The sequence below is a fragment of the Amblyomma americanum genome, chromosome 7, assembly GCF_052857255.1.
Source record: "Amblyomma americanum isolate KBUSLIRL-KWMA chromosome 7, ASM5285725v1, whole genome shotgun sequence".
Lineage (NCBI taxonomy): Eukaryota > Metazoa > Arthropoda > Arachnida > Ixodida > Ixodidae > Amblyomma > Amblyomma americanum.
This window is the reverse complement of record NC_135503.1, coordinates 109194553-109207620: the sequence shown is the minus strand read 5'-3', so window position 1 is coordinate 109207620 and position 13068 is coordinate 109194553. Positions and strand designations below refer to the sequence as shown.

The following is a 13068-nucleotide window of genomic DNA, read 5'->3' as shown; positions in this document are numbered from 1 at the left end:
TGCCAGCTGCGCCCACCTTATGCCTGAAAACTTAATCTTATTCGCCCACCTAACCTTCTGCCAAACGTTGCAAGGTTGAGACTGGGTGGTTATGTGCCAATATATGCCTGGTGAACAGCAAGCTATTAACACAGACAATTTGCGCAGAATTTGTTCATTCTGGCAAGGATTTTACTAGGTATAATGTTCGATACTTTTGATGGATCATGGAATGCTTTAGTAAATGTGGATTCACAATACGGGCGTCTTGCCGTTCCTTGTTCCGAGCGGCGTTCTGCTTTCGGTGTGTTAGATATGCACACTGCCCGCAGAAAATTGTCTGATGTTGGTGAACGTAGCACGGCGACAGGCAGTGCGTATGCCTAATCCACTTACAGCCGCTTGCTCCGACCTTCAGCATCACAGGTGCTGACAACAGGATTAGACATGCGCATGACCTTTCACTGTGCGATGTTCACCAACATGGCAGCCAAAGATCCGGGGTCCGCCGTCAAAAAAAAGGATATCAGAATTTCTGCTGGAACCCCTGGTGCGCAGATAACCGGAGCCATGCCAGATACGGTCCAGGCGCGAACTTAACGAACTGAAAGTAGAACTTCACGTGAAGCCTGTTTGGCGACACAAAAACTGGTCTCCAGATTTTCCTTTTTTGTAATTGCCAAGTTTAACGTCTCGAACTTACACATGGGGTATGACGAACACCGTAGTAGAGGGCTGCAGAATAATTTAGCCCAAATGGGGCTCTTCAACATGCGCCACTTGTCGGCGCAGCACACGGGTATTTTTGTATTACGCCTCCATCGAAATATAGCCGCTGTGGCATTAATCGAACTCGCGACCTTGGTATCAGCAGACGACCGCCAAAGGCACTGCGGCGTCTCCGATATGGGGTTCAACGTGTAAACAGACCTTAACATAACGTAATAGGAACAAAACTGGAGCCTTCCTCAATAGCCATAGATATCCGCATACCTAGTGTACAAAATTAAGCGAAAAATGGTTGCATTTCCGCCTTCCCCTTACTGTGTATCAAAACAGGTGTTTAAAATAATTTCCTGTGAATTAAACATCAGGCCCCTGCAGCAAAAGAGACAATTCCTTAACAGCATTTGTAACGGTGGCAAGCTGAGTGCGATTTGGAACGGGCCTCCTTACGCTCGAAATTGTTCATTAAGTGGATTACATATGCTGAGGATTTTTTGGTGAGAACATGACTGTGACCCCTATCTCGCGAAATTCAGTATATACAATTTTAACAGCTTTTCAGAGTATGTTGCGCAGCTTGCGCATTGCTTCCCGCGTTAAGGCTTCCAAGATGCCCGCAGCATCGAGCAGGCGTGTCCATTACGCTCGTCCAACCAGGATAAGTTGTAACGATACTCACGCATTGTAAAAACGAAGTGAGTACACAAAAAGAGACGCGACGACACTGAGGACAGCGATGGATTTGTCGTAATGTCTTCCCTTCTGCCGTAACATGGGCTTACGCTTTGCGCTGGTATATTTACAAATGCAACACCTACCCCAAACCCGATCTGCGCTGAAGGAGTAGGTGATTTGTGGTCGACCGTCTTTGGTTGTCGTTGGTCTCGCAAGGTGAATGACTCACTCCCATTAAGAGGGATCAGCTCAGAATCCAGCGAAGGTGGTGGTGATGGTAGTGGTTTTATTAAAAATAATAGTAAAAAGGAAGGAAAAGATTTTTGCTAGCCCCGGAATCTGCCATCGATACTGAAGCACCTGAGCTGGGGCAGCGGAAATAAAGGATAGCAGGCAGAATAATTATAATAATAATAATTGGTTTTTGGGGAAAGGAAATGGCGCAGTATCTGTCTCATATATCTTTGGACACCTGAACCGCGCCGTAAGGGAAGGGATAAAGGAGGGAGTGAAAGAAGAAAGGAAGAATAGGTAGCGTAGTGGAGGGCTCCGGAATAATTTCGACCACCTGGGGATCTTTAACGTGCATTGACATCGCACAGCACACGGGCGCCTTAGCGTTTTTCCTCCATAAAAACGCAGCCGCCGCGGCTGCGTTTTTATGGAGGAAAAACGCTAAGGCGCCCGTGTGCTGTGCTATGTCAGTGCACGTTAAACAGCACACAGAATGGAGAAATGAAATGAAAGTGGTGAGGGGACAGGAAGAGAGGATAGGGTGCGTAAAAAGTGTACCTTATATTATTTAAAGGAAATTTGAATTTTTAGAAATGAACGCATCGCGGAACACCACAAACCTCGTCTTCCTCATCTTTGGGTGAATCAAGAGCTCGCCGTTAAAAAATATAAACACTGATCGAACTGTTCGTTTATGCGGTTGATTGTAAGTAAATAAATGTTATTTGATTTCTTCATTCGTTGTGCTTACCCAACTGAAGCTTTAGAATTTGCCTACGCTCGGAGTGCCTTGTGCTTGTCAGTGAATGGAACGAGGAAAACGCTACGGACGAGGATGATGAGCGCAGTGTAGGTCGTAATTTCTAATCTGTAGCATATTTCCTTGCTATGAGATGCCTAGCATTTCCTGTATACTCAGAAAGGATTGTATATATATATATATATATATATATATATATATATATATATATATATATATATATATATATATATATATATATATATATATATATATATAGATCTGATTGAAGAAACATAACAGGACTTAATTCACGACGTTTCGGCTGGAGGTCCAGCCTTTTTCGAGTGTAGTACAGCGTTTGAAAGACGCAGCTTTTATAAAGCGTGCGCGAGGTACAAAGTTACAGCAAAGCACGAGTTCAAAACCTAGGGAGGGGGGGGGAGAGACAAGGAAGAACAAATTTTTTGTACAAAGGAAGAGAGAGAATCGGTGACAATCTAAGAAGCGGTCTCCTAACCTGAATGGAGGTGTTCCCAAGGGGCCGGAGAGAAAAATTTGATAGAAAAGAATAAAATTTTAAGATAATAAAACAATATAAACAGGGGGAGATTCTTTCCCACCACCTAAGGGTGCCTTGGAAAGGCCCTCGAGGCGTCGCTCCTCGCAGCATTTTGGTGACAAGCGTGAAGGGCTCGACCCCTGTACAAGGAGGAAGCAACATTCCAGAGAAACTGGTAGGGGGGGGGGGGAACAAGGGGGAGTAAAGAGGAATGCAAACGAGGCGTCTAATACAAGAGAGAGAGAGAGAGAGAAGAAAAAAGAAAGAAAGAATTGAATAAAGGAAAGAAGACCCATTGTACAAGGCTTGGTAATATGAATTCAGAGAAGGGTGCTGGCAACACGAGAGAATATAAAATAGGACATAAAAGGGGGGGGAGGGAGGTTCTTTTCCACCACCTCAGGGCTGCCTTGGAAAGGCGTGAAGGGCGCATTTTGGTGACAAGCGTGAAGGGCTTGACCCCTGTACATGCAGAAGGCATCATTAAAGAGGAACTGGTAAGGGGGAAGGGAGGTGGGTAAAGAGAAATGCCAACGAGGTCTCTAAAGAAAGAAGAGAAAGAGAAAAAAACAAGGAGGAAAAGGACAAGAGAAAGAAAGAAAATTAGGGAAAAGGGAAAGAAGAGCCATTCTACATGGCTTGGAAATATCCATTCAGACAAGGGTTGTGGCCACACGAGAGAAATAAAAAAATACAAGTTCCTAATCAATCCTTAGACGGGCACTCCGTACACACACATACAGATGCAGAAAAAAGACGAGGCTAACAATAAATCCAACACCAGAAACGAACTGCAATGAGTCGCAAGTACATTGCAAGTACTCCCCCTCGTTACCCCCCCCCCCCTACCAGTTTCTCTGGAACGTTGAATCCTCCTTGTACAGGTGTCGAGCCCTTCAAGCTTGTCACCAAAATGCTGCGAGGAGCGACACCTCGAGAGCCTTTCCAAGGCAGCCCGAAGGTGGTGGGAAAGAATCTCCCCCTGTTTATATTGTTTTATTATCTTAAAATTTTATTCTTTTCTATCAAATTTTTCTCTCCGGCCCCTTGGGAACACCTCCATTCAGGTTAGGAGACTGCTTCTTAGATTGTCACCGATTCTCTCACTTCCTTTGCACAAAAAATTTGTTCTTCCTTGTCTCTCCCCCCCCCTCCCCCTAGGTTTTGAACTCGTGCTTTGCTGTAACTTTGTACCTCGCGCACGCTTTATAAAAGCTGCGTCTTTCAAACGCTGTACTACACTCGAAAAAGGCTGGACCTCCAGCCGAAACGTCGTGAATTAAGTCCTGTTATGTTTCTTCAATCATATATATATATATATATATATATATATATATATATATATATATATATATATATATATATATATATATATATATATATATATATAAAATCCTTTCTGAGTATACAGGAAATGCTAGGCATCTCATAGCAAGGAAATATGCTACAGATTAGAAATTACGACCTACACTGCGCTCATAATCCTCGTCCCTAGCGTTTTCCTCGTTCCATTCACTGACAAGCACAAGGCACTCCGAGCGTAGGCAAATTCTAAAGCTTCAGTTGGGTAAGCACAACGAATGAATAAATCAAATAACATTTATTTACTTACATTCAACCGCATAAACGAACAGTTCGATCAGTGTTTATATTTTTTAACGGCGAGCTCTTGATTCACCCAAAGATGAGGAAGACGAGGTTTGTGGTGTTCCGCGATGCGTTCATTTCTAAAAATTCAAATTTCCTTTAAATAATATAAGGTACACTTTTTACGCACCCTATCCTCTCTTCCTGTCCCCTCACCACTTTCATTTCATTTCTCCATTCTGTGTGCTGTTTAACGTGCACTGACATAGCACAGCACACGGGCGCCTTAGCGTTTTTCCTCCATAAAAACGCAGCCGCGGCGGCTGCGTTTTTATGGAGGAAAAACGCTAAGGCGCCCGTGTGCTGTGCGATGTCAATGCACGTTAAAGATCCCCAGGTGGTCGAAATTATTCCGGAGCCCTCCACTACGCTACCTATTCTTCCTTTCTTCTTTCACTCCCTCCTTTATCCCTTCCCTTACGGCGCGGTTCAGGTGTCCAAAGATATATGAGACAGATACTGCGCCATTTCCTTTCCCCAAAAAACCAATTATTATTATTATTATTATTCTGCCTGCTATCCTTTATTTCCGCTGCCCCAGCTCAGGTGCTTCAGTATCGATGGCAGATGCCGGGGCTAGCAAAAATCTTTTCCTTCCTTTTTACTATTATTTTTAATAAAACCACTACCATCACCACCACCTTCGCTGCATTCTGAGCTGATCCCTCTTAATGGGAGTGAGTCATTCACCTTGCGAGACCAACGACAACCAAAGACGGTCGACCACAAATCACCTACTCCTTCAGCGCAGATCGGGTTTGGGGTAGGTGTCGCATTTGTAAATATACCAGCGCAAAGCGTAAGCCCATGTTACGGCAGAAGGGAAGACAATACGACAAATCCATCGCTGTCCTCAGTGTCGTCGCGTCTCTTTTTGTGTACTCACTTCGTTTTTACAATGCGTGAGTATCGTTACAACTGATCCTGGTTGGACGAGCGTAATGGACACGCCTGCTCGATGCTGCGGGCATCTTGGAAGCCTTAACGCGGGAAGCAATGCGCAAGCTGCGCAACATACTCTGAAAAGCTGTTAAAATTGTATATACTGAATTTCGCGAGATAGGGGTCACAGTCATGTTCTCACCAAAAAATCCTCAGCATACTTAATCCACTTAATGAACAATTTCGAGCGTAAGGAGGCCCGTTCCAAATCGCACTCAGCTTGCCACCATTACAAATGCTGTTAAGGAATTGTCTCTTTTGCTGCAGGGGCCTGATGTTTAATTCACAGGAAATTATTTTAAACACCTGTTTTGATGCACAGTAAGGGGAAGGCGGAAATGCAATCATTTTTCGCTTAATTTTGTACACTAGGTATGCGGATATCTATGGCTATTGAGGAAGGCTCCAGTTTTGTTCCTCTTACGTTATGTTAAGGTCTGTTTACACGTTGAACCCCATATCGGAGACGCCGCAGTGCCTTTGGCGGTCGTCTGCTGATACCAAGGTCGCGAGTTCGATTAATGCCACAGCGGCTATATTTCGATGGAGGCGTAATTCAAAAATACCCGTGTGCTGCACCGACAAGTGGCGCATGTTGAAGAGCCCCATTTGGGCTAAATTATTCTGCAGCCCTCTACTACGGTGTTCGTCATACCCCATGTGTAATTTCGAGACGTTAAACTTGGCAATTACAAAAAAGGAAAATCTGGAGACCAGTTTTTGTGTCGCCAAACAGGCTTCACGTGAAGTTCTACTTTCAGTTCGTTAAAATCGCGCCTGGACCGTATCTGGCATGGCTCCGGTTATCTGCACACCAGGGGTTCCAGCAGAAATTCTGATATCCTTTTTTCTGACAGCGGACCCCGGATCTTTGGCTGCCATGTTGGTGAACATCGCACAGTGAAAGGTCATGCGCATGTCTAATCCTGTTGTCAGCACCTGTGATGCTGGAGGTCAGAGCAAGCGGCTGTAAGTAGATTAGGCATACGCACTGCCTGTCGCCGTGCTACGTTCACCAACATCAGACAATTTTCTGCGGGCAGTGTGCATACCTAACGCACCGAAAGCAGAACGCCGCTCGGAACAAGGAACGGCAAGAGGCCCGTATTGTGAATCCACATTTACTAAAGCATTCCATGATCCATCAAAAGTATCGAACATTATACCTAGTAAAATCCCTGCCAGAATGATCAAATTCTGCGCAAATTGTCTGTGTTAATAGCTTGCTGTTCACCAGGCATATATTGGCACATAACCACCCAGTCTCAACCTTGCAACGTTTGGCAGAAGGTTAGGTGGGCGAATGAGATTAAGTTTTCAGGCATAAGGTGGGCGCAGCTGGCAAAGGACAGGGATAATTGGAGAGGCATGGGAGAAGCCTTTGCCTTGCAGTGGGCGTAGTCAGGCTGATGACGACGGTGATAATAATGACCCACCCAAACCCCCAACCCAACCACCCATATCCACACCCAACCCCTCCCTCCCAATGGGAAACCGCTGTTACGAGAGCACACACCAGGATGACCAGCGCAGACTGATCGACCAGGCAAACCCGATTGGAAAAGCTAATGAGGCCATGGACTAAGGTCTCCAACCTCTGGGGGCTACAGTCAGGCTGCTGCTGCTGCTGATGATGATGAATCAAAGTCTTACAATCTTTCGGTTTGATTAAAATTTTAGAATCGACCGCACGTGCACGTGTCGAAAAGTTACAAAAATGAAAAAAGATGCTCAAGAATGCACGCGGAGTTCCTTCGAGTAAAACTAATTTCGAGCACCGAGAAATGAAAGCAGAAGAAGCCGAGTTTGCCCCTGCAGCCAGTTGAGAGAACGCCGTGTGGTCGGATGCCTTCCGAAACGAGAAATAGTACGCATTGTACGGCGCATATCCTTTGCACGGCATCCGGTACTTGGACTGAAGGTCTTATATATGAGCTCAGAAACGCATTTACCATGGCAGCAACAGGCTGTGGCACTTTCTTAGGTGCTATTGAGTTGACACGCGTACACATAGGAGCATGTACTGTTGAGGAAGAAGTGAGCGTTGATGCGGCGCAAGGCTACGAATAAGTGGACCCTTGACCCAGGCAGCCAGTCGGCATCTTGGCAGCTGAGTCTCGGAGTGACATCAAACATGCGCGAGATAGTACACATCCAGACAGGACAGTGTGGCAACCAGATTGGGGCGAAGGTAAGCCACCTCTACCACCTTGTGGGTTATTTCACGGCTCAAAGGATCGCGATAGCCATTCGGTCCCAGTGCCTGTCCCGGCGCGTTTTACGTTGGCGATTACGTTTCGTCCTAAACGCCGCGTTCAAGAATCTCGTTTCAGGATACGGGCGAAAGTAATTACCTGTGAAGCAGTCGCGGCTTTTAGCAGACTTACTGCTTTAGTTCTTAGTTGTGGCCTCTTTGCGCGGGACAATAATGTGCCCTAATGCGCATCGAATCTCTTATTCCTGACCGCTGTTCTCGCTCTAACCTTTTAATTACTGCTCGCACTTTGAGAGCGTTATAATATTTTTGTTGTTTTATGCCATATAGCTCAGGCGTTATTGCCAGTTGTAAGAAAATTCGAGACAATCGGTATTGGCGGAAAGGTGACATGGAACACTCTTATGGCAAATGACTGCCGCAAAGCGATCGGCGAGGATTCTTTGCCGGCATTTTTTTTCGTATGACCTAGTTTTCGCGTATGACGTAATTCAAAGGCCTCAAGTGGTCTTAGGTCCTGCCGGCTTTCCGCCATCAGCAAAACACATGACGCGTGAGAATCGATGGCAATTGACGAGTTGACTACAAACACCAGTTGACAAGTCTAACTGTAGCAGTTATGTTGCTTTCGCTGTGAATTCCAGCCTGTAAATATGCTTTGACTGTCGCCACTGCGCGATGTGACGCCACTCTGATTACTGATATTTTTTCCCGTCTGTAGTTTTGGGAGGTGATTTCTGATGAGCACGGCATCGATCCAAGCGGGGCGTACCATGGCGATTCGGACCTCCAGTTGGAGCGCATCAATGTCTACTACAATGAGGCCTCCGGTACGCGTCTGGCAGTATTTCGGTTGATAATTTCACTTTGAAGCTTGCCCGTCGCGTTGAACTTGCCTTGCGGCTGTTTCGCGCTGCTAAGCATTACGAAAATTTGCCGGGCCGGTTGGCAGATGACTTCAACAAATACAGCAAGCGAAAGACAAAACCGAATGCTGTGTGTATGGGTGTCTCATATTCTCGGTCCTGTCTTAACAGCGCTGTTTGTGGTGTTAAGCTGTTATCTGGACTCTCAATGGAGCTTCTTCAACGGCAGGCCTTTGATCTTTGAGCTTTAAATTGTACAACCGATCGCGCATTTTTAGTTAGATCACAGTGCAATGTCGTCTAGTGGCCTCTTCTGCTTGCGGCATGTTATGTTAGGTCATTGCAGCTTTTCAGGTTGCATTGCCAGAAGTCCCGCAGGGATTAGTTTGAAGGTTCTTTATCAAAGGCTTTTTTTCTCATAGGCAATGAATGTTAACAACGAGAATGAGTTCTGAATAATAATAATTGGTTTTTGGGGAAAGGATAGGCGCAGTGTGTCTCATATATCGGCGGACACCTGAACCGCACCGTAAGGGAAGGGATAAAGGAGGGAGTGAAAGAAGAAAGGAAGAGAGAGGTGCCGTAGTAGAGGGCTCCGGAAGAATTTCGACCACCTGTGGATCTTTAACGTGCACTGATATCGCACAGCACACAGGCGCCTTAGCGTTTTGCCTTAATAAAAACGCAACCGCCGCGGTAGGGTTCAAACCCGAGTTCTGAATTCCCTCTTGAGGTTTGACGAGGACATAGTAAGTCTCCCCTCTCCAACGTTTCCTCTTGCTGCAGTGAGTTTGTAAGGCGTTTTTAACTCTACGTTTGCTAATAATACCGCCGCTGTGCTTCATTTGGAAGGGGCTCTATCATGAAATCCATGATTCGGTAGGCGCATTTCTATGGAGGCGAGATTCTAAAGAGCCGTGTGTTCTGCGATCTTATTGCGCATAAATCAACCCCAGGTGGTGTAAATTTATCCAGAGGCCTGCACTACCGCGTTGATCACAGCCCATGTACAGTATTGGGAAAGTTATTCCCATATACTACACTGTAAGTTTCGTAATACGGAACAGAATCGCAACAGGAGTTGCAACAGGACTTTAATGTAGTAACATCATTTTGATCCATCTCAAATTATCTATCAACATTTCACCTTCTGTCTTTCTGCTGAAAGTTATTAAAATCTTTGATAAAATATAATTGGATCTGCTATGTAAAAACCGGGAGGTGGCGCAAGGTCCTAGTAGTGCCGTTTTTATTTTGCTATGACATCTTCAGTTTGCGCGCTCTATTTTCATTGCTTCTTTAACTGGCTTTGTTGTGACGCAGGTACTTAAAATAACTGTACGGTATGTTTGTTGCCCCTAAGTGATATTTTTTTTGTTTGTTTGAGGAGGTAAATACGTGCCTCGGGCCATCCTGGTTGACCTGGAGCCGGGAACCATTGACGCCGTCCGCTCGGGACCCTTTGGACAACTCTTCCGGCCGGACAACTTTGTGTTCGGTAAGGGGCTGCTCGGCTTAAATCCTACTACATAAACACTCCCACAAGAGCGCACAGTATAGACTAATCTTAAAAGCGCACAACTGGCTAAATTTGTACGCACATTTCTGTACGCACAGCGACTCCTCGCTGATTATAATCCAGTCCGAGTGGCAGTCAGTTTAATACAGCCACGGAATCAAGTACTTCGAGTTTGATCTATGGGCATTCTCATCAATTCCTTGCAAAACCTAGTCCACCAAGATTGAGACGCAAGCTTGGCGGTTCATCAAGAATATAGTGCGCCGTGAAAAGAGCATACAACGAGAGAGGCAACACATGCGCCATTTCAAAAATAAAATGAAAATAAAACGTAAGATGGGGTCAGCGACCCATTTTCGAAGCATTTCACTCTAGAAAATCCGAGCATCAGGCAAGAGGAAGATTGTGCCTATTATATCACTGGTGGGTACCCAGCGGCACTGGGGACCGAACCCTGGACTTCCCGCATGCGAGGCGGTTGCTCAAACCACTTGGCCACAAGTGCGGTATTGAGGTAAACATTTTGAGGATAGCTTGCATATATGTACAGTTAAGAAACGTGCTATTTTTTTCCAGATTTACTGGTAACTCCTTAAGTAGCACTTGTAGCCAATCCTTAAAAGTCATGAAGGAAGCGTCCCTTTATTCTCGCACTACCGCTATGCGATGTCAGTGCACGTTAAAGATCCCCAGGTGATCGAAATTATTCCGGAGCCCTCCACTACGGCACCTCTTTCTTCCTTTCTTCTTTCACTTCTGCCATTATCCCTTCCCTTACGGCGCAGTTCAGGTGTCCGCCGATATATGAATCAGATACTGCGCCATTTCCTTTCCCCAAAAACCAATTATTCTTAGCTCCATTAATCGAGGATATACAATGCAAAAGCTGTCTGCGTTCAATGTGTTCATTGGCGTTGACACCGTTATAGACGCTTAAGGAAGTGCGTAAACTGGCTCCCCGGGTCAGTGGAAGCTTCGCTCGCCCTTCGAGGTACGTGACGATGGTGAAGTGATGTGGGCTGCATACATTAGCACTGAAAACTTCGTGGTAGACACGCGGCACTGCAGCAATAGGCCGCAGCGTTCATTGGGTGGTCAACCTCTCGCGATCATCAACTGCCACCTGAGACAGAGGCAGGGTGGACGCGCTGCATTTACAAAGTGCGGAAGGCAATCAAAGGGGGTTTTAAAACGAAAGCTTTACTGGTGGTGGTGGTGGTAGTGGTTTTAATAAAAATAATAGTAAAAAGGAAGGAAAAGATTTTTGCTAGCCCCGGCATCTGCCATCGATACTGAAGCACCTGAGCTGGGGCAGCGGAAATAAAGGACAGCAGGCAGAATGGAGAAAAGAAATGAAAGAGGTGAGGGGACAGGAATAGAGGACAGGGGGAGAAGTAATATGTACAAACTATTTACACAATAAGAAATGTGTCCAGGTTGTGCGCGTGATTAGTTCATTTTAGAGGAATTAAATCACACACGCGCACAGCACTGTGTTGGTTACATCTGGAGTGCGGCGCCCAGTTATTAATCGTTCAAGGTAGAACTCGCGGAGCGTTCGGTAACTGCGTGTAACTACCTGACGGAGAACAGACGGGACGTCAAGCCCGTGTGTTCGATGAATGCACAGAGGCTCACCAAAGTTCGCTCACGAGTGCGCGCACTGCCCTGCGGCCACAATAGCGTCTTGATGGAGTCTGGTAGTATGCCCTGCGCCCTATAGGCCGCGAACATATCGCGAGAGCATCGGCGAACGCGGAGCAGCGAAGGAGCAGATGTTCTAGTGTTTCCACTGCACCGCATCCGTCACACACATCACTCGTCGCGATTCCGTGGCGCACCCGTCGTTCCCCGAGCCACACGCAGCCAATGCGCGCACGGAGGATCATTGCACGTTGTGACCGTGTAAGTGCGCGACAGCGGGTGACACTGTCGATGCGCTCACCTCCCGCGATGCGTGGGTCGGGGTGCTGCTTTACTGGCCGCAAACGTGCGATTTCGCCGTGGCGGTGCTCCGAGGAAGCACATAACGTCACAACGCGCGCGACGCCGCGTATATTTCTCTCTCTCTTGCGCTCCCTAGTCACTACTGTGCTTGCGCCACTAGTAGCACCGAGCCACATGTGTTGCGCCGCTGCGCAGTACCACGCCTTTCCTCAGAATCCAACTTTCAATTTTGAGGTTTCTTTCTTCTTTCCCTGTCTCCTTTACCCCTTCCTTTACGGCTCGGTTCGGGTGTCCACCGACATATGCGAGACGGATACTGAGCCAATTCCTTTCCTCATAAACCAAACAAAACTAGTCAGCCGACGGTGTTCATAGTTCGTTGGCGTTGACAACCTTCAAAAGACCGTTCATTTTCACGAACGGATAGGCGTAATAATAAAAATAATTGATTTTTGGGGAAAGAAAATAGCGCAGTTTCCGTCTCGTATATCGTTGGAGACCTTAACCGCGTCGTAAGGGAAGGAATAAACGAGGGAGCGAAAGAAGAAATGAAGAAAGAGGTGCCGTAGTGGAGGGCTCCGGAATAATTTCGACCACCTGGGGATCTTTAACGTGCACTGACCTCGCACAGCACATGGGCGCTTTAGCGTTTTTCTACCATAAAAACGCAGCCGCCGCGGTCGGGTTCGAACCCGGAAGCTCCGGATCTGTCTGTCTGTCTGTCGAGATATTGATAACCAAATGAACGCGGCGGCCTAGCCATTTCTTCACTGCCGCATGTCAGACACAACGCTGTCAGCACTATTGCATTCAGGCCACATCTCTCTCTCACCACTGCCACATGCGTCAAAGCACGAATGCGGCGTCCGCATACCCAGGCAGCCAGTTATGCGCTCTTCCTTTGTTCAAAGCCAATGCCGTCTTGAACATTGTCAACGCCGAAGAACACAGTGAACGCCGGCACCTTTCGCTTTGTATACCCTTGATTAACTGAACTAATCCAAACTAAGTTTTTGC

The 13068-nt window shown here is 46.5% G+C and overlaps 1 protein-coding gene across 3 annotated transcripts in view; it reads left to right on the top strand.

Moving 5' to 3' along the window:
• The window catches only part of LOC144099473 (tubulin beta-4 chain-like), a 241834-nt gene that overhangs the window by 215794 nt on the left and 12972 nt on the right, over positions 1 to 13068 (top strand). The window contains exons 1-3 of one of the 3 annotated variants that reach the window (XM_077632803.1): positions 7400 to 7695; positions 8441 to 8549; positions 9976 to 10083. In XM_077632803.1, coding sequence (XP_077488929.1) covers positions 7552 to 7695; positions 8441 to 8549; positions 9976 to 10083 — 361 coding nt within the window. In that variant the 5' untranslated portion in view covers positions 7400 to 7551. Of the gene's footprint in view, positions 1 to 7399; positions 7696 to 8440; positions 8550 to 9972; positions 10084 to 13068 lie in introns of those variants that run through there. The other 2 variants (XM_077632802.1, XM_077632805.1) reach the window with 2 other exon arrangements.